Below are 22,284 nucleotides of genomic sequence, written 5' to 3'. Positions count from 1 at the left end.
AAGATGCACACGTCAGCACCGTGGAAATGGCACAGTATTATATGACATCTGTAAACAGTTACAGAGACAAGTTGGATCTCATATCCAACCAAGCATACACTCTCACTTGTCCTTGCCTCTTTGTCTCCTGTCCTAATTATACCTATGAGATAGGCACTCAAATAAGCTGGGCAAATAGCCATGAAACCTAGATTTGGCTAATACCCTTTGACAATGGATAATGTTTACGTGCATTGCCAGTTGGGTGTTTTCTTCAAACACTACAAAGCAGACTTGACATGGAACATCAAGACCAGTCCATTCCCATCCACCCCAGCATTGCAGAACCTTGCCATGACTAGCACTTCTGTGGCAGCAGCGCTCACAGAAGCTCACACCATGACAGGAAGCTACACCCACACAAAGGATGTCTAAATACCAGATGGGGCACACCAGGGAGATGAGGGGATTCAAATGGTCTGTGATAAGTACATTTGTACTTTATTTTCTCCTTAAAAATAAAACACACACACACACACACACACACACACACACACACACAGGACAGCAGATCCACTGCAAGTGAGTGTCATATGGAGTCAGAGCTACTAGTAGGATGGGCCGGATAAGAAGGGTTTTGCATTCATTTGGCTGGGTCAGTTTCCTCATTGGGTGTTTCAGGTGAGGAGGTCAGCTGTGGTTCCTCTTGGAAAGAGTCCCCTTCAGAGTTTGCGGTATGGCCTGCTTGGGTTTGTTTCTGCGGCTGAGCTGGTACAATCAGATGACCATATAGCAAAGGCTCCTGCCTTTCCAGCTGCCCAGAGTTTCTCTCCAGCTATAGCGAATGAGTAGTATGGAGATCAGACCTGTGGAAGGAGATCAGATGGACTCTTGTCATCTTGGTTTTGTGAAGAGATGGCATATCAGCTTTTAAATTTTCAAAGTTAAACAGCTGTCAATTGCTGAAGGAAGCTCAGTGGAGCATCCTGGGATTCTGTCAGATCACCAAGGTTACGGGCTATGCTTGTTTCCTTGTCTGCAAAAAGTTTGGACCAGATGACCTCTTAGGTGTAGACATTATAAAAGCTCATGCCATCTGTGTGCACATGTTTGCCTCTTCGAGGGACTCTATGCTCTCCGTGCAGTTCCCAAAGGCTGTCATGGTATCTTTTGGTTTGTTTTTTAGCCTAAAAATGTTACCATGCTCTTCCTGTCTTATAAGCCAAGAAGTCATAATTTAGGTCATTCATGAAGTACACAATTTCCTTTGTGTAGTTTCCAAAGAGGTGGCTCCTGGGAAGCATGAAAATCTGATGGGGGCATGGAAGGGTGGAAGAAATTGGAGCTAGGGTTTAGGACAGCAGGCTCCAGATCAAAACTCAAGCATTATATCCAGCTCCTGAAGAAGGGGACACCTTTCTAACTAGAGAGACTAGGTCTCCAGTTAGAAGGTACAGGCTGAATTCCTATACCAGTTGTGGGGGATGGGAGGAGTGTCAGCAAGGGGGGTTAAATGTAGGTCTGCCTACATCTAGACAAAATGTGGTTTATCAATTATCTAGCTTAAAAATCACACAAGCTCTTGAGAAGATGATTAATCTAGTGTTAAGGGCAAAGAACATACTTTGAGGTGGGGCAAAGATCCCAGGCAAGACTGCAGGTACTTCAGAAATGAATTGATAAGGCTATAAATTATACATGGAAACTCTTTAACAATTAATAAGGATCAGGCTCAACACCAAAAAAACAAAAAATCCAATTCAAAAACAGGCTGGGGGGGTGCCTGGGTGGCTCAGTCAGTTAAACTCCAACCCTTGGTCTCAGTTGAGGTCTTGATCTCAGTGTTGTGAATTTAAGCATCACATTGGGCTCCACAATGGGCATGGAGCCTACTTAATAATAATAATAATAATGGATTAAAATAAATTAAAAATTTGCAGAGTACCTGAATAGATATTTTTCCAAAGAAATGGCTAGCAGAAACATGAAAAATGCTCAACATCACTAATCATGAGGGAAATGCAAACTGAACCCATGATGAGATATCACCTCATACTAGTCAAAATGGATAGTATCAAAAAGACAAGAAACAATAAGTGTTGGTGAGGATGTGGGGAAAATGGAACCCTCGTGCACTGTTCTAGGGGAATAGAAATTGGTGCAACCACTCTGGAAAACACTGTAGAAAACAGGAATACCATTTGATCCAGTAATTCTACTTCTGGGTATTTACCCAAAGAAAACAAAAACACTAATTCAAAGGGATACATACATTCTATTTTTTTTGCAGCATTATTTACAATAGCTGAGATATGGAAGCAACCCAAGTGTCCACTGATAGATGAATGGATAAAGACATGGTGTACTGTGGTGAGCATAGCATAAAGTATAGGGAAGCTGAATCATTATATTGTACACCTAAAACTAATGTAATATTGTGTGTCAACTATACCCAAATAAAAAAATTAAGAAAAAAATATGTGACACATATATATAATGCAATATTATTCAGTCATAAAAGAATGAAATTCTGCCATTCAAGACAATGTGGATGGACACAGAAGGTATTATGCTAAGTGAAGTAAGTCAGACAAAAAGACAAATACCATGTGATTTCATTTATATGTGGAATCTAAAAATCAAAACATATAAACAAGCCAGAAACAGACTCATAAATTCAGAGAATAACTTGGTGGTTGCCAGAGGGGGAGGGGTGGGAGGATGGATGAAATGGGTAAAGAAGATAAAGACATACAAACTTCCAGTTGTAAAATAAATAAATCATAGGGATGAGAAGTATAACACAAGGAATATAGTCAGTAATATTGTAACAATGTTGTATGGTGACTATGGTGAGCATTTGGTAATGCATGTAATTGCCAAATCACTACATTTTTACAATAATTTATGTTGTATACTTGAAACTAATATAATACAGCATGTTAATGACACTTTAATTAAAAAATAAAATTGCAGGGGCGCCTGGGTGGCTCAGTTGGTTAAGCGACTGCCTTTGGCTCAGGTCATGATCCTGGAGTCCTGGGATCGAGTCCCACATCAGGTTCCCAGCCCCAATGGGGAGTCTGCTTCTCCCTCTGACCTGCTCTCTCACTCTGTCTCTCTCTCTTTCTTTCAAATAAATAAATAAAATCTTAAAAAATAATGAAATTGCAGTCAAAAAAAGGCTAAGGGTCAGAAACTTATCTGAGTTGTTCCTGCTTCTGGAAAACACACATGATGGTCACTAATTTATAAGCCCATTTAGGATGTTTCTAAGTTGACTGATCATCTGTCACCTACTTATCTATTGAAACCTTGACCCTCATTCGTTTCCATAAAAGACTGTGACATTCCACAAACTTCATCCCAAAGGATATTTTCCAGTACTGAGTCCCTCAAGAATTCAAAGCATTCTTGCTAACCAGACACACTGCTCTCTAGATAATGAAATGCCAGTGGTAGCCCTCACTCACGAGTGGGGCTGGAAAGCCACCAGAGGCTGAACTTCCTGTAGCTGCACTGTCACATGTATTTGGAGGCAGGCTGTGAATGTTTTCTATAAATTACTGAGAGAAACAACCTTTTTCTTGTTTGTAAGAGACATTAGGGGAAATTATTTTAAAGTGGTTTAACGTAAACAAGACTGTAATTACTATTTGTTTTATGACATTTATTTACATACAACATTATACAAGAGAATTCTCTCTAACCTTTGTAGAGGTAGTATGTCATTAAGTCAGAGTTAGGGTTTGAATCACAAATTTATTGTAAAAATATACCAATTTAATAAAGGTGTTGCAGTAGGTTTTCTATTGTAATATTTTTATACTAAAATGTGACAAACAACATAGAAAAATGGTCACATCCAATAAGGGGGAAAAGTTTGGAATTAAATGCTGCAGATCACAGGCCATCAATGCCCCTTACCTGGACCAGAGATGACTTGGTGTTAGCCCTCTGAGAATATACCAGGTTTGGGTGGGGAGACCATTGTTAGTTCTAGGAAACACTTTTGCTACCCAGTGAGTTATAAAAGAGGCTCATAACTGCAAATGGCTTTCAAAGAATAATTTTCTAGAGGTGTAAACACTAAGTATCAGATTTGTAAACGAGGAAGAGTGCCTAGAAAATCTTAACAGAACTATCATTCTCTGGACAGGTGCCTTTGCTTAGGCATTTCTGGGTCCTCTAGGGAGATGGGATGCAAGGTTAACCTTGCCAAGTAGCTTTTAGATCTCTACTAGTCAAGAGGAAGGGGGAAAATTCATTGCAAGCATGGCCTTGAAAAGGAGTGTTTCAACCAGTGGTAAGATTTGTGGGTTTTTTTGCAATTAAGAAACTGGTGGGAGGTTCAGCTATAAAGGAACGTATCTAAAATAGTAGAGTACATTTAAGTTTTCAAATGTGATTATACTAAGGAGCAATTATACAAAACAAGTCTCACTGCTATATATAAAGAAAGATACCTTTTGCTAAGCTATTTGGAAAAGATACTTTAGGTTCTGCATTGTCAAAGCAGTGCAGCTAGTACGTGGTGATTCATGAGTAAATAGTATCCTGAATAAGGCTTCACTATTCTATATAACACTTAGGTTCACCCTTGAAGAGACAACAGAGTTTTAATAAAACCTGAATCGATATAGTAAGACAAATTAGCACTGGCCAAAAGTCTGTCCATCATGTTTTTCAGAGGTAGATAGCTTCAGGATGTTTACTGTATCTACGTTTCATAAATTCTACTTACAATCATTATCATCTACCTCTTTTGGGCAAAGTTCCAGTGTTGTCTTTATGCTTCAAAAATAGAATTTGAATTCCATTATTCCAAATAGATTATTTTAAACTTTTCCACACTTACTAGAAGAATGTAAGTATCTACCCTGAGTATAAATAGAGCATATATTATTATATATCACTGATGTAATCTAGAATCTAGGAGTAGAGTCCTTTATTATAACTTTATTCTGGAACAAATCACCATATGGCACGTATACCTATACGTGTTGAAACTGAAAATTTGTCCTATGAATTCTTTGGTTTAATGTGAAATTGGGTGATTTAATAATATCAAGTGTAGATAAGAGATCACTTAAAACTTCTTAGGGAGTAAGTTCAGAAATAAGGTTATACAATTTTAAGAAGTGTGCAAAAAGCCCGTAAGTGTTTAGTTCTTTCGTTGGATAAAAAATATAAGTCAAATACGTAACAGGTCTCAAACTTATTTAAAAAATAAAATGGAGTGAAACATTGAAACTGAGAAAAAAAAAGAAACTGGTGGGAGGAATGAGAATTTGCTAGAAAGTAAGATTTTGTACATTAATGCTTATTGGAGAAATGCTTTGATTTTATTCTCTAGGCAATTTTGGACAGAACAGCTGAATTAATCTGTCCCTTTAAAATCCCAAGCTTCGGCACCTGGCTGGTTCAGTCAGTAGAGCATGTGACCCTCAATCTCAGGGTCATGAATTCAAGCCCACATTGGTCCTGAAGCCTACTTACAAATTTTTTAAAAAATTCCCTGGTATAAGCCAAGGCGCTCGGACAGTGCTTCCTCCAGTGCTTTCTTTAGTGCTCTCTGTCTGGGGAACTGGGGTGGGGTAGACATGCTCCTTACATGGAGCACAGTGCCAGGGACGGATCCTGGAAGCACCTATCCCAAGAGTTATCACAGGCCAGGATACACATTTCCTATTGCTTCTTCCTTCACCACCTTGAGATTTTTAAAAATTATTTAATTTTTAAAGTAATCTCTATACCCAGTGTGGGGCTTGAACTCACAACCCCACGATCAAGAATAGAATGCTCCACCAACTGAGTCAGCCAGGCACCCCTTGATATTTTTATACAGAACAACAAGACCTCTTCCTAAAACAGACAATAATCTTTTCTCTAACCAAATATGTCCACCATTGAAATGAAGTGCCAGTTAATTTCCTTCCTTTAAACTCAAATATATGACCAAAAACATAAATGTCAAGTATCCTAACAACCCAAACATTGTAATACTCTCTCCTACTTTCCCTGCTTCATATTTCTAAATCTCTTTTTTAAAAAGATTTTATTTATTTATTCGACAGACAGCGATCACAAGTAGGCAGAGAGGCAGGCAGAGAGAGAGAGAGTGGAGGAAGAAGGCTTCCCACTGAGCAGAGAGCCTGATGCAGGGCTCGATCCCAGGACCCTGGGATCACGACCTGAGCCAAAGGCAGAGGCTTTACCCACTGAGCCACCCAGGGGCCCCCCTACTTCATATTTCTAAAACCCAAGTGTTTTCACTATAGGAAAAGCATGTGGGAAAGGTCTCAAAAATGCTCTCCCACACCACCTAGATGGCTTCTTGGTTATAAAAGGAACCTCCAAAACCACTGACTGAACAGTCCCTCAGCACAGAATTGGTGGGGAGCAGCAGGAATGTGGTGGGGATGTGGTATGGGTGGGAGGACTCTCTGTGGGAGGCATATCTGGACCTTGGGGTCCCTCAGACCCAGCGTACCAGTCCCTGAGCTGAGGATCCGCCTCAGACAGTGGACTGTGAAAGAGGAGCAGGAGTACCTTGGCTTGTCGGCTGGCTCCAGCGGCTCGAGGGTGCAAAGGGAGGTCATGAATTTCAGTCTGCTGTTTAGCAAAATTCACAAATACCTGGAGACAAGAGTAGGAGAGCAAGAGTAGGTAGATGTTCCCAGAAAAATGGTATCCTTGACCCATCCACTCACCAATTTCTGTCTGTCTTCTACAGTTAATGTATGGCCCTGCTAGAGCAGCTGTGTCCTGCAGGAGGGGAGGGTGGCCCACCCACAAAGCCTAGCCACCCATGCCCAGGATAGGCTCGTTTCTTAGAATTCTGCACTGAGCCAAAGGAATTCCCATGGGAAGATTCAAAGGACTCCAGGTAGATTCTCAGCTAGCAGCATCCTCCTAAATCTCTAAAGAAACTGAAAACAAAAAAGCAAAAACAGAAGCAGGAGTCCGATCTCCCCTCTTTTCTGTTCTTTATTCAATGTGTGGTATGGCTATGACTCCTGCTCCAGCCTTCATCTGCTGGCAAGAAGGTACTGGTGAGCCAGCTCCTCAAAGGGCATATGGAGACTTGCCTATTTCCACTGCTTTATTAAGCTGCCTTAAGGATGTTTATTCAAAACAAACCAAATGGCACAACAGTAACCCCCAGAAACAACTCAAATGTCCAGATGGGTGAATGGATAAACAAACATGGCATATACATATAGTGGAATATGATTCAGCCTTTACAAGAATATTCTGACACATGCTACAATGTCAATGAACTGGAGGACATTATGTTAAGGGAAATAAGCTAGACACAAAAGGACAAATACTATACGATTCCACTTACATAAGGTTTGTGGAGTGGTCAATAGAAAGTAGGACAGTAGTTACCAGTGCCTGGGGGAGGTGGTTAATGGGGAATTCTTGTCTAATGGATATACAGTTTCAGTTGGGAAGATAAAAATTTCTGGAGATGGATGGTGGTGATCCATTTCATATATGTGACTATACTCAATGCCACTGAATTGTATACTTAAGAGTAGTTATTTATGTTATATATACTTTGCCATAATAAGAAAAAAAGTGATCACATTAAATACCCTGATTCATGGTGTGCAGGCTTTTCAAAAATCCCTGAACTGAAATGAATGGGTGCATTTGATTGTATGAAAATTAAGCATCGATAACATTGATTTGAAAAGGAAAAAAAAAGAGCCACTGCCACCAACCAGGAAGAATGAAATAAGACCATAGTATAGTGGGGAAGGATGATGTAAAGTCAATGAAATTTGCTGATGACTAAAATGTCATTGGAAAACAATTTTGGATCTACCAAGCTTTACCCTAATGGATGGAGGCACCAGAGCATGAAAAATAAGGTGTGTGGCGCCAGCACTCATGTGGCTTCCAGCCCAGTCTGTGTGCAGCCCCCTCCCGCACACGGGGCCGGCGGGCAACCTGCCTGGTCCAGCGTGGTCTGCGTGACGGAGTACTCCTCGATGAGCAGGCTGTCCTTGTGGGAGATAAGCAGCCGGAAGATGCGGGCCAGGGAGGAGGAGGGGACCTGGAACTGGAGCATGTTGTAGTGGCGCTCCCGCTGCACACTGCCTGGGAAGTTCCCCTGGAAAAACTGTTCCACTGGATTCAGGTCCGGAAGCAAGTCTTCCTTTGGGGATCTGATCTTCATCGTGACAATGTAGCCATCTCCAAACCTAGGTGACATGCAGGGTGGCCCGGCACAGGCCTGTTAGTAGCTGGGTCTAAGGCAATTCCAAAATAAGGAATAGATTCATCAAAAATATTGAGGATGAAAGGCCCATACTATAGAACCTGTGTGCATGTTTAAAACTAGGAGGAAAAAACCCGTGATGGTTCCCGGAAAAAACAGTCTGGTATTAGTCTGTAGAGGTCAAAATGTCTGTGTGGTGAAGTGAGTCACCAGACCTGTGTCACAGCTTCCTGGGTCCAACTCCTGTAGACATGGATGCTCCCTGCTCCTTTCCCTCCCATTTACCTGCTGAAGTCAAAGGTGGATTTAGCCCCTTGTGGAGATCACAACCTGCCCACAAAGGCCTCTGGAACTAGTGTTTACTCGGTAATGGAAAGGCTGCCTCCTTCTTCAAAGAGATCCCCAGGAGGGCACAAAGACTTGAGAGGCAGCACTTCCCTGCGGAAACTTCCAGAACAAGTGGGAGCTGCTAGGGTCAGGACATTCAACTCCTCCCCGTTCTGTGTCAGTTATAATTTACTTCAGTGCTCTCTCTGTGACCAAGGGTTGTTCCCCTCTACAATAAAATATCTTTCCTCGCAGCTCTGGAAAACTGACTGCTCCTCCACATGGGAGATATTCCCCTGTCACCTGCTCTACCATGAGGATACTGATGAGAGGGAAAACAGTGGAGAATCCATCCATGTCTCCTGCCATTGGACCCAGGAAGCTCTGCCATGGGTCTGGCGATCTTGTATGCTGAGGTGGATGTCAGTCCCCCTAGATATTTGTGCAGCGTCACCCAAATGCTGCTAACCTACTAGACCTTCCTCTCGATCACTCATCTGGCCTGATGCATATGAAGGATGATGTGTCTTGTGCAACAGTTCTATGGGTACCAGACTAAGCATCTTGGCCTGGGTAAGGAAGTTTTTGTACTGTTCTTTTTACCAACTAGCACAGCGACTTTTATATTCTGGGTTCTTTTTTTTTTTTTTTAAAGATTTTATTTATTTATTTCACAGACAGAGATCACAAGTCAGACAGAGATCACAAGTAGGCAGAGAGGCAGGCAGAGAGAGAGGAGGAAGCAGGCTCCCTGCTGAGCAGAGAGCCCAATGCGGGGCTCGATCCCAGGACCCTGGGACCATGACCTGAGCCGAAGGCAGAGGCTTTAACCCACTGAGCCACCCAGGCGCCCCTATATTCTGGGTTCTTAAAAAGAGTTTGTTAAATAACTGAGTAATAACTACAAATCCACCCTTCCTAGTTTATCAAGTGTATTGGAATGCAAGGGAGCATGGAATTATTATCATAATCTTATTTTAGCTGATTAATTGTGGTTTTGGGACATAAACTATTATAAATAATGCATTGTTTATGACAGTTTACAATTTATGGGGACAGAGTAATCCTACTGAAGAACACTGGCATTGTTGGTTGGCATATACTTCATGGTCAGTTCTCAAACTCAAAAGCATAAACATGTCTTAAAGGAAAACTGATTCTCAGGCTATTTGGTCTCCTAATGATCCCTATTTTGGTCATGGATTCTTTTTTTTTTAAGATTTTATTTATTTATTTGACACAGAGAGAGAGATCACAAGTAGGCAGAGAGGCAGGAAGAGAAAGAGAGGGAGAAGCAGACTCCCTACCGAGCAGAGAGCCTGATGCGGGGCTCAAGCCAGGACCCTGGGATCATGACCTGAGCCGAAGGCAGAGGCTTTAACCCACTGAGCCACCCAGGTACCCTTGGTCATGGGTTCTTATTAAATAGGCCATAGATGCTGGATCTGTTGGGATAAGTGGTGGGATAATGAGGCTGTGGTAGTGACCCTTCCTCATCCCAGGCCCAATCAGAACCCCATCTGGAGTCTCAGGGAGTCCTTAACCGCAGGCAATTAGCCCAACCTAGAGAAGTTTCTTTCAACACAGCAGCTTTTTCTGTCTGCTATTGTGGAACAAGGCCCAGACCACATGCTTCTGCCCACATGATAAGGGTAGCAGGACCCTCTCAAGTGTCAGTAGAGAGCACAGGGCCTTGCTGACCCCCTCTATCACCAAAGAAGGTAACAAAGATGACCCCCAGCATATATCCTTACTTGCACTTGAGGTGCTGAATGGTGCCCAGACACTGAAAGGTGCCCTTTACCATGATGGCCAGTCGGGTACACAGAGCCTCACATTCTTCCATGCTGTGGGGCAGGAGAGAGGAAGTAAGCAGGGGTGGAGGAGGGGGAGCCTTCCAATCTGCCCACCTGTTCTGCCCCAGCCCCTGGGAATCTCTTGCCTGTGGGATGTGAGGACCACAGCTCTCCCTTCTCTGATGATGCTCACAATGGTGTTCCACAACATGCGGCGTGCCTGGGGGTCCATGCCCGTGGTGGGTTCATCCTGTGGGGAGGCAGAGAGGGGAGGGAGCTAGGCTTGGAGCCTGCCTCTCCTAGTTATTGTACCCTCCTTGGCTGCCCCCCTCTAAGCAGTTCTGCTCTCTGGCAGACAATATACAAAGTGCCTCCCCAAGTGGGCAAGATTTGGGGAACCCAGGCTTCGGGTAGGGAAAGCAGGGGATCAACCAGGAGAGTAAAGAGACATTATGCATATCCAAAATCAAAAATTAAAAAACCAACAACCTTATACATACACTTGCAAGGAGGCAGAGACATAGCCCAGGTGACTTGTATGAGTCACCTCCCAGCCCTGCAGCCCATGTCCTCATAAACCCCTAACTGCACAGGCACAAGGGCCTTGGGTGTGGTGCAGCTCCAGTGAGAATCACACGAGCCTTTGATCCACGCCAGTGTTCTTGCCCACTCTGCATCCAGAACAGACGTCCTCCAGCAGTAGTAATTTCTGACCAGAGGGGCTGAACTTCCCTGCTATGAGCCTGTGGGCCCACAAGCCTCCCAGGGGCTCAGAGTGAGAATATGTTATGACTCCTGTTTTCCCCAAGAGTTGTGAACCAAACACTGGCTTGATGTGCTCAAAACAAGCAGTACAGGAAACAGTCTAGATGAAAACAGATCACTGTATTTTCTAAATCTGCTGGCCTAATCACGAGGTGCAGCTCTTGGTTCAAGCCTTTGGGACTATCTATCCCCACAAGTCCTGGTGACCCTCACCAGCAGCACCAGAGGCGGGCAGCCCATCAGTGCGATGGCTGTGGAAAGTTTCCGCTTGTTGCCTCCACTGTAGGTGCCGACCAGGCAGTCTGCATAGAAAGATAAGCCCAGGCTCTGAATACTCCAGTTTGCCACCTAGGGAAGAGGAAGAAAACCCATTGTGAAAAGACAAACAAGCGAACATCCACCAATTCGAAGTCTTAGGCTCCCAGATCTCACACCTTTAGGATGACAGACACAGCTAGGCTGACATACGGGCACCTACTGGCTCAGGGGGTTCATGGGCTTCAGGGGCCAGACATCTTCTTTCCATACTGTGCCTTACATCATGGTGTGGCTTGGTACAGCCCCCAGAGAAATGACCTTCAGCCTTACAAAGAGCAAGATAGTGCTTCTCACCCAGTGTCCCAGACTACGGGTGAGGGTAGAAGAGTCCCAGGGTCTGTTGGTGGGTCTCAGACCCATTGCTTCCACCCTTCAACAGGGTCACACTTGAAGTCTCATGCATCTAATATGTACTTATAGAGCCACTGCTATGAGTCAGGCACTGCACTAGGCCCTGGAATAATGTTGAACATAGCCTTGCTGTCGTACTCACAGATGGGAGTGGGGGATGACACACAATCGAAATAAACAGAATAATGACATTTTATAAAAGTGCTTTGAAAAAAATCAATGGAAATTATGGCAAAGAAGACCGTGTGTGTGTGTGTGTGTGTGTGTGTGTGTGTGAGAGAGAGAAAGAGAGAGAGAGAGAGAGAGATCGAGAGATCGCGTGCTCACAGAAAGAAAACTAGAGAAGTCTTTGGAGACAAGCCTACCAGGCTTCTGCCTTCTGTACTTACTGTATCTCTGCCTGAAATGTTCTTCCCCTAACCATCCCCATGACTCCCTCTGTCAGTTCCTTTAGGTCTTCATTCAGAGGTTGCTTCCTCTGTGATGCTGGCCTGTGCCACCCTATCTAAAAATCTTCCCTACGTTATTTTTCCCCTACCGACTTTTCATTTGCAAATGTACTGTATATTTTACTTACTTACCTATTACCTGCCCTTCCCACTAGAATGTAAGCTTCACTTTTAACTTCTTACCTGGAATAGTTTTCAGCTTACAGGAATGTTTAAAAATAAGAATGATACACAAATATTCACAAACACTTTACTCTCTTTTTCTCTCTCCCTCTTATGCATGTGTGTGTGCACGTGTACATACATACACACACATACGATTTTTTCAGAGCCATTCAAGGTAAGTTATATATCATAACCCTTTATTCCTAAATATTTTAGTGTCACTTCCTGAGAAGAGAAATACTCTCACATAACTGCAGTGCAGTTATTAGTGTCCCTAAATTTAACATTGTTCTGATACTGTCCTCTGATCTGCCCTTCATAGTCTGGTTTTGCCAACTGGCCCAATGGTGGCCTTCGTGACATTATTTTCTATCCAGTACAGGATGCAGTCTAGTGTCCATTACTCAGCCACCGTGTCTGCTTAGCTCCCGTGATCAGGAACATTTCCATAGTCTTCCTTTGTCTTTTGTGACTCCGATAACTTTGAAGAGTATGGCCCCAATATATATATATTTTTTAATAGAATGTTCCTTTGGAGTTTGTCTGATGTTTTCTCATGATGAGATTCAGGTTGTATGTTCTCAATCAGAATATCCTGTGTTGCGTCCTTCTCATGGTATCACCTCTAGGGTCAGGACATGTCCAAGTGCCCCTCATAAGGAATGTTAATTCTGATCACCCAATTAAGGTGTTGTCTAATTTCTTCATTGTGAAATTATGATGCTACTCCCTCACAACCAACAAGCAATCTGTGGGAGATACTTTCAAGCTCTACAAGTATCTTGCTTCTCATAAAAAGCTTCCTCTAGATTTAGCAACCATGGATGATGCTTGTGCAATCCAATCTTTACTATGATCACTACAAAATGATTTTTCAACTCTAGAATTTCTTCCACCCTAATCAGTTGGCTCTCAGCATCTGTGTGTAGGTAAGAACCATCCATTTTCTCTTATTTATCTATTTAACAGTATGGAGTTATGAATTCCTCTGTTTCCCCCAATGTCTTATAATTTATCATGGTGTTTATTGTTTTGATGTTCTAACTGTACCCCGTTTGGCTATTGGAAGCCCCTTTAAGATGGGTCCTGTGTAGCTCTGACATACCTCTTTTTTTTCTTTTTTAAAGCACTTTACTTTCTGGCATAATAAGATGTTTCAGGCTCATTTTATACCTATACTGTCCCAGCCGTGGAATTTGTCATTGCAATAGTGTTACAATAGCATTGCATGGTGTCAGATGGGAGCTACACTCTGGAGGGCATAGCATAATGCATGGAGTTGTCAAATCATGTTTTACCCTTCCGGCTAATGTCACATTGTATGTCAACTATACTTCAGTAGAAAATAGTGGGGGAGAAAAGTAAAATTCAGCATGTGTTCTTTAGCCCTTTGCTTTTTTTACTTAACAATAACTCTAGGAAATAACTCCCTATCAGTTCACAGAGATTTTCTGTGTGTGTGTGTGTGTGTGTGTGTGTGTGTGTGTGTGTGTGTTTAACAGCTGCGTATGACTTTCTTATGTATATGGAGCATAAATGATTCAACCAATCTCCTATGCCTGAATATTTAGGTAATTCCCAATGTTCTGTGACTACAAATGTGATGAAGAAGCTGTGCATGTATGTGTATTTTGCACTGTGGGAGGGTGTATCTTTGGGGTAAATTCCCAGAAGTGGGATTGCTGAATCCAAGGGTAAATGCATACATTGTTTTGTTAGATAGGAAGACAGGGATTTTCTTGTTTTGTTTACTGCTATCCACCCAAATATAACAGTATTTGGCATACAGTAGACACTCAAAAAGCATGTGTTGAATGGACAGCATGTTTCAGCTTTCCCATCCCCAAATAAATTCACTCTCAGGAAACAGGCTTAGGAATTACCAAACTCCTGAGTGGCTACAAGAAACCATTTTTTACCCTCTCAATTTCATCTGCTGGTACACCTCGAAGCCGGGCATAAAGGTAAAGATGTTCTCGCCCTGTAAGCAGGTCATCGATTGCATCAAACTGAGGACAGTAGCCCATATTTTGATGGACGTCAGATATATTGGTTAAAATACTGCAAGAAGAAAAAGGAATTAGCAAGTTTTCTTCAAACAGATGGGGGGGGGGGGTGGTGACAACAGAACCGGGGCTGGAGAGCTTCTGCCAATGGGATACACAAGCTACCTCTTCTCTTCTGCTTTGCTTCACAAATGTGCACAACATTTATAATTCAAAGCAGGGGCCCTTTGGTTAGAAACTGATGAACTTCTGGAATTCCGAGCATTGAATCCAATAGATCTCTCCAAGTTTCTCTTTCTAGGATAACCTCATATGTGGATTTAAAAAAGAAGGGAAGATCAAGCTTAAGAAAATGATCAGTGAGGGGTGCCTGGGAGGCTCAGTCCATTAAGCGTTTGACTTGTGGTTTTGGCTCAGTTCATGATTTCATGGATTTGGGGATCAAGGCCTTCATTGGGCTCCTTGCTCAGCGGGGAGTCTGTTTGAGATTCTCTCTCTCCCTTGCCCTCTGTCCCTCTCCCAGTTCAGTGTACACATACACTCTCTCTAAAAGTAAATAAATCTTTAAAAGAAAAAGAAAAGAAAATGACCAGCGATTTCTGATCCCTTTCAGACATCTGGGACATAACCAGAGAAGATGCATGCTCCCTTAATGAAGTAAACTTCTCCATCTGGGGTTTTGGCAGAGATACAGTAAATGAAAGGGGAACCAGTCAGATTCGTACCCAGAGCAAGAGACTGGCAGGGAGCGGAGAGGAAGTGAATTGAGTTCTATTAACTCCCCTTGACTGATAATGTTCTCCCTGACTAGAAAATACATTGCCTTGATGAAAAAATAAACTGTCAAATCTGGTCTGATCTCTCCCTGCTCCCCTGCTTCCCTTGTAGCTTAGGATCTATGAATAAAAGATGGGCACAACAGGATGGGACAGAGAGACACCACGCAGCCCCCGCACTGTAATACAAAGTACTTCAGGTATGGTTGGACCAGTTAAAGCCATCCGGGGAAGCAAGGAGAGTATTTTTCCAAATTCATGGGAGCTTGTCCTACCAGAGGAACCCAATCCTGCATCTTAAACTTATAGCTGTGTTCCAGTTTTCACCTCATTTAGCTTCCATCTTCTAGGCATCAGGCTGTGTCTTACTTGGACTGTCATCTGATGTCTTAAGGTAAATCCCATTATATCCTCCTGCTTGCTATCGCTTGGTCCCCCAAGACTCCTTTTGTTACCCCTGTCAGGTTACTTGCTTGGTTGTAGGCTAAGCTAGATCTACAGATGAGACCGACTCAGCCATGGCCTGGCTTTACCCCTGCTGGTTCCTTTGCTCTAGACCCAATAGGGATGGCTGGGGAAGGCTGAGGAACCAAGTCATCCTGTCTGAGCCATGTACAGTGGGCCTTCAGCCATGTTGCTGAGCATGAGTCCCAGGTGAGGGAAGGAGGCCCCTGTCAGGCACATGCTGAGCAGAAGTCAACACTGCCTAACTCCACTTATAAATGGAGGCAGAGTGTTCCTCCAGGCACATCTGATGCCTGTGAGCTCTGCTGTTCAGCGAGCAGCCTGGAAAGTGGCAAACAGTGTAGCCTCATGTTCTGGATCCTTTGCCATAGAGGACCAGTCTGTTTACTCACACCTTGTTCCGGAGAGCAGCAGGCACCCTCCAGAATCCAAGGACACATGCCAGTTTTCCCTTTATAAATGCTCCTTGGCCTGGTGAAGCCAAGCATTGGTGCGGAAACAGCCCAATCAGACTAAAGCACCTGAAGGTTCTTAAACCAGCCCGCATCTAGAAACTCGATCCAGAGAAAGGGTACTTCCCCACAGGGGTTCTTAACCTGGGAAAAAAAGTGAACTTTTTGCAAAAATGTAGAAAATGTATGGAGGGAAAAAATGGGGGATAACGGTGTGTGCATGTGTGTGTGTGTATTTTTAAGACTTTTTCTTTTTTTATGTAATCTCTACACCCAATGTTGTGCTTGAACCCACAACCCCAAGATCAAGAGTCACATGCCCTACTAAATGAGCCAGCCAGGTGCCCCAATAATGGTCTATATATTTATGAAGAAAGCATAAATGTTCACCAGACATTTAAAGGAGTCTATAACCTCAAAAAGACTAAGAACCCCTGACATAGTGCTTCCAAGAAGTTTCCAAGAATCCATGTTTACAGGGGCATGTCTTAACAATCACAATTCAATACAATTTCCCAGAAAGTCTATATCTGGTACATTTTGGACCATGCTCACTGGGAGGCCTACTCCTCTGCACAGATCTTCCAAGCTCTAAAGGATCATCCTTAGTACAGGGTCTGATGCTCACCCCCCTTATGCTGGGACAGGAATATGGCCCAGGACCTATGAGAGACACCCCGAGACAGGAAGAGCAGGACACTCACCTCTTGCCTGCTATAGTGGCGTCACCAGAGGTCACTGTGGTGTCTCCAGTAAGCATCTTGAATGTGGTTGTTTTGCCAGCTCCGTTCACTCCCAGAAGACCGAAGCACTATAGGAGAACATATAAACTGGCCTCATCCTAGAGCCCAAGCAGTCCAGGGAGTGGGGACTGTCAGGCCCTAGGGCAAGTGTGTGGGTAGATGGGAAACACTTTCAACCTGGGCTGCCATGATGGAGGCCACTAGCCATGTGTGGTACAGGCTAGCAGAATTTTTCACCTCAAGATATGCCACTTTAGCCTCAGGATGATTTTGAGCTAAAGGGAATTAAGAAGCAGCAGATACAAGAAAAGCTCTCTGGGGGCACCTGGGTGGCTCACTCGGTTAAGTGTCTGTCTTCAGCTCAGGTCATGATTCCAGGCTCCTGTGATCGAGGCCCGTGCTGGGCTCCCTACTTGATGGGGAGTCTGCTTCTCCCTCTCCTGTTTCCCCTGCTTGTGCTCTCTTTCTAATAAATAAATAAAATCTTAAAAGAAAAATAAAAGTTCTCTGCCCTCCCCTGTGCCTAAAAGCAGGACATAAGTTTACAAGGTGTCCTCTCTTGCCCTAACAGGAAGAATAAAAGTTAATTGCCAGAGACAGCTTCCGAGCCTTAGCCTGGAGATAGCACCAGAGGAATGTACATAACAAACTACTCACTAGCCTTTATCTACTATTGGTTTCCCCCATATTTGCCTTTTCTATAATTCACCAACCCCACTGACTTAAGGTCCTTTCCCTTTGTCTTGTCACTTCCCTAAAAATGTATCATTCCTTTGCCAAGGTGGTATATAAGCCCAAGTTCTAACTACCTCTCCTGTCATTTATCTCTGATCATTCCCTAATAAATGGCTGTTTGTTTTTTTCTTCTTAATCTGTCTTTTATCAGTCCAATTTGCAGAGCTCCAAGCAGAGAACCCAGGAGGGTAGAGGAAAGAGGATTTTCCTTCCTTACAGTGACCGCTGAGCACTTGAAAAGCATCTGGTCTGAACTGACATGTGCTATATGTATAAAACACCCTGCATTTTGGAAACTTAAAGCAATAACAAAAAAGGAATGTAAAATGTTGCATCAATAATGTTTTATATAAATTACATATTGATGCAACAATATTTCAGATATATTAGGTAAAATAAATCATCAAGGTTAATTTCACCTGTTTTTTAAAATTTTACTTTTTTCATGTGGCTGCTAGAAAATTTAAAACAACCTCTGTGGCTGCACCTGATCTCTTTGTGAGATCCCTGCCACAGCGGGGAGAAGCAGCACACACAGGAGTCTGCAGGGTACCCACCTCTCCGGGGCGTACGCCGACACACAGCCTGTCCACTGCTGGGCTGGACGTGCCTGAATATATCTGCAAGATGCAGAGAAACTGGACTGAGAACCGAGAGAGGGTTTGAGCGGGAAGGGAAGAGAGCACAAAGGGTGGTTTAGGGGAGAACTACCGGCACAAGGAGGTTACATATTGGCACGGGTGTTCAGAGAGGCGTTGTGAGCCCTGGGAAACCTCGAAGCTGACCCACCATGCAGAGACGTAAGAGGGAAGGGTGAGTGAGGCTCAGGTGTAGGGGCTCCCACTGAGGCACTGTGCCAGAGCCCGAGATGAATACTGGGGTGAACGCACTGGAGTTAGGTGTTCTTGGAAGGCAAGCTATAACATAGCAATGACAACCTCACATAAAATTAGGAAAATGAATTGCTTGCGTAGGCATATTGCTTATTCTGCAAAAGGCAAATTACCATGTTGTGCCATCTATGGATCCAACTGGCACCTCCAGATTAACTCGTCTGCACCTACTCCCTTACCTTGGTTAGTTCATTTAGCCTTAAGATATCAGTTTTATTTCCCCCACTAATGATTCTCTGTCTTTCTTCAGCCACATCGTCATCTTCATCTGTGATGGGTTCCTTCGCAGGCTCGGCAACCCTAGAGGATGGAAGGGGAGAGGAAAGGGTTGGTGTGCAGTGCCCATGCTTTCCAGTCCTGGTCTCCCCATGTGTGACCCTGGGTGTGTCACTGAACCTCTCTAAACCTCACCTCCTTCAACCATATGGTAGGGAGGGGAAAAGAGTGTCTACCTCACAGGACTATGGAGATGAACTTGGCACAGCTTGTGGCCTGGAGTCAGAACTCAAAATCTGGCAACTTTTACCATTTTTAAAACACTTCATCTATGGTAAGCACTCAGTAAACATCACCCGTCTCCCACTTATCTCTTGAACTAACTCCTCTCCCAACCATTTGATCAAGACTTGATCCCTAGTACCTACTAGTCTTCCCTGACTCCCAGCCTCTACAGGCATTTCCAGGGCCTCAGCGTCCTCTTCCTCCTGCTCTGCCAAACAGAAGCCTCCCCAACCTTAAAAATACAGCGTCTTCTCTGAAACCTTACCTGACCACTTTGGCCTACAATCTCACTGGCCACTTCTAATTCATCTCTAAATCTTGTCTTGTCTATCATTTATCCAATCAACCTATTCTTCTCCACCCCCCAATGACCCCTCTCCTGTCCAGGCCACCATTGACTCTTGCTTGGGTGCCAACATGGCCTTCTGTCTGGTCTCTCTCCTTCTAGACTGGGCGGATCATTCACCTGCCTGATTAAAACACTACAACAGCTCCCTGCTGCCTTCAGACTTAAACTTGAAATCCTCACCAAGGTAATGCGCATTTCAGGACTTGGCTCTGCCTACCTCTCCAGGCTCCTCTCTCACCCCCTCACCTTTCCCCTTCTGTGAACTCCCCCCATGTTAGCATGTCCTCTACCAAAAACCCCCTTTCTTCTGCCCTTCTCTTTGCCTGGTTGCCTCTCAGCATGAGCGTGACTGTGGGCTTCCTGAAGCCAGAGATCGTGGAATACTTCTCTGGTGTTATTTCAGGCCTAACGTGGCAAGACGTGCTCAATTTTTTGACACCAGAGTTTGAAGCTACTTAGTCTGTTTTGGTAAACAAGTCTGCCTCTTCCCTTCTATCCCAAGGTCTAAGAAGTGGCCAAAGCTGTAGAAGGAGGCCTGTGGGAGCTGAGGGTTCCACGGACATCACACCCGCCCCCACCGTCCTCCATAATAGCACCACTTCCCGGTCACGTCATTTTATTCCAAGTGTATTGATACCCATTATCTTGTTCAATCCTCACAGCTACATCTGTTTCTAGTAACTCAATTCCCTATGGATTAAAACCTAAACCAAGTCCTCTGTATCTTTATTTTTAAGTAGCCAGACTCAGCCTGAGATGATGAAAGGATAAGAAGCAAAACACTGTCTGGAAAAGCACACATTCCAAGGGCCCAGTGATTTGCAGTTGGGGGCCCTGGGCTAAGCCCTAGTGAAGGTCAGCCTGGATGGCAGAGGGACAGCCTTCTGGAAACCTGAGTGCCCATGTCAGAAGGAGGCAAGGCCTGGGTCAAGAAGCCAGGAAAAAATGGCACAGCTGGGCTGGGTCACGGTTGGCAGTCACCGCCCCCCCTGCTCCCACCCAGAGGGGCACAAACCCTACACCTGCTCATCACACTGCTCCTGGCTTCAGTCGCCCTGGTTATCATCCTATGTTACTCCCTGTCCCCACTCTCACATCTCTAATTAGCAAAGGGGCCCACCTTGTCTATTTTCTTGTGCATGCATAAATCTACTTCCCAGTACTTTGGATCTCCCTTAATTATTATCATTTGTAAGACTATTATCCAACTTAAAAGGAGTATCTGTTAATGAGGTGAGAGGTTTTAAATATTAGTGAATGAAAATAAAAACTGTATTTTAGGGGCGCCTGGGTGGCTCAGTGGGTTAAAGCCTCTGCCTTCATCTCGGGTCATGATCCCGGGGTCCTGGGATCTTGAGCCCCACATCGGGCTCTCTGCTCTGAGGGGAGCCTGCTTCCTCTTCTCTCTCTGCCTGCCTCTCTGCCTACTTGTGATCTCTGTCAAATAAATAAATAAAATATAAAAAAACACAACTGTATTTTAAATACTTGCAAGCTTAGATTTTTTCAAATCCCAAAGTGCCTATTTTAATGTCTCCGTCCTTGTGTTATTCAGAACAAGCCAGCCTTTAAGGGTGTAAAGAACCATTGTGGAGAGGGGCTGGTGAGGAAAGAGAGGACTGCGTGGATGTGAAGCCAAGTCCCTGGACAGATGCAAGGTGCTGCCCTCGGCAGCCTTAGGGCAGCGGCCTGAACATACCATCTGGTGAGGAAGAAGTGGTGCTGGATGAGGAGAGTCAGGAGGAAGTACACCACTCCTTCTGCAGCCATGGCAACCAGGTTCTTCCCAATCAGGTCCCACTGGAATGGGTTTGTGGAGTGCTCCTCACCTGCGGACAGGAATGAAGTCCACTCAGCTGCCCCAGCTGCCCCCAGAGACGTGGTCACACCATTTGGCCCAGCTGGACCAGGCCTGATGCAAAGGAGTAAGCGAGAGCTGGACCCAGGCCCCAGCTCAGTTGCTCTAGTCAGAGCAGAGAAGAGTTGGAGCCTGCTCCTGACCTCTCCTGTGGCTCCTCAGCCACAGAGACAGAGGCAATTGATCCCTTGGGGGCAGAAGTATACTCCCAGACCTACCAGGTGTCCCCCTGCTCTAGCCCAGGCTGCAGGTCTGGCATAGGAACTCCCCCGGCAGCCCGCCCCTGCGCAGAGGATCTGGGGCCTCGAAGGCCACCCACCAAACCGGGCGTAGACATCCGTCACGGCCTGGCTCAGCGCCAGGTCAATGAGGCCCCGGCCCAGGCAGAAGTGGGGAAAGATAATGAGCAGCTTCCTCAGCACGGCATTGAATCTGAGCAGTGTCTGAAACACAGAAAAACAGGGCAGTCAGTTGTGGGGACTGACCCCACCTGCCCCTCCTGAGCAGGGTGGGGCCTGGAGGCCCTCTTTGGGCAGGACCAGGGTAAGGCCTGCAGATGGAGGGGGCCTAGCAGCCAGACTGGCCGCAGGAGGGATCTGTCACGCCGATATGGAGGTTCTGGAATACTCACAGGAGAGGCCACTAGGCAGGCAACCTGCCTGGGGAGCTGTCACGGCAGACTCCCTTATACATGAGCCCTCCAAGGCATTTGTTCCTGGGAGAGGCAGCAGCTGCTGGGAGTGCAGCCCAGGCTCTTCCTCCTATGGTGCAGCTGTGAGCTGCAACGAGCTTCTGAGGCTCATGCATCTGCTCTTAGCCCTGCTTGTGCTAGAGGGGAAAGGGGCCCTGTGTGTCTTCCGGCTCTGCTTCTCAGCTCCCACAGGACAGCTAGGTGTCTGTGACTGTTGCCAGTAGAAAAACGGGACGGGGACTCTCTGGTGTGTGTGTTGAGTTGGGGGAACTTGTTTTCAGGTGGTCAGATGGTGGTTGCTACTTTAGCCCAGCAGTGTTGGCCAGAGCGTCCCCTAAGAAGGCAGAGGCTGCCCATTAATCTGCACCCACCCCCCGCCACTACAGCACAACTGGCTTCCTTCTGGCCCCCACACCTTTGCTCACATGACCT

The 22,284-nt window shown here is 44.8% G+C and overlaps 1 protein-coding gene across 1 annotated transcript in view; it reads right to left on the bottom strand.

The window, feature by feature from the left end:
- Positions 1-456: 456 nt before the first annotated feature.
- Positions 457-22,284, bottom strand: part of ABCA4 (ATP binding cassette subfamily A member 4) — a gene marked incomplete at its 5' end in the record, with an annotated part of 123,196 nt that continues 101,368 nt past the window's right edge. The window contains 12 exons of the mRNA XM_080802522.1: positions 457-845; positions 6,532-6,618; positions 7,946-8,195; positions 10,294-10,386; positions 10,482-10,585; positions 11,314-11,448; positions 14,303-14,444; positions 16,787-16,893; positions 18,118-18,180; positions 18,633-18,753; positions 21,003-21,132; positions 21,481-21,604. Coding sequence (XP_080658648.1) covers positions 840-845; positions 6,532-6,618; positions 7,946-8,195; positions 10,294-10,386; positions 10,482-10,585; positions 11,314-11,448; positions 14,303-14,444; positions 16,787-16,893; positions 18,118-18,180; positions 18,633-18,753; positions 21,003-21,132; positions 21,481-21,604 — 1,362 coding nt within the window. The 3' untranslated portion in view covers positions 457-839. The remainder of the gene's footprint in view (positions 846-6,531; positions 6,619-7,945; positions 8,196-10,293; positions 10,387-10,481; positions 10,586-11,313; positions 11,449-14,302; positions 14,445-16,786; positions 16,894-18,117; positions 18,181-18,632; positions 18,754-21,002; positions 21,133-21,480; positions 21,605-22,284) is intronic.

The sequence above is a fragment of the Martes martes genome, assembly GCF_963455335.1.
Source record: "Martes martes genome assembly, chromosome: 4".
NCBI lineage: Eukaryota > Metazoa > Chordata > Mammalia > Carnivora > Mustelidae > Martes > Martes martes.
Note: the sequence above shows the minus strand (reverse complement) of the source record. Positions and strands in the feature narration are given on the sequence as shown.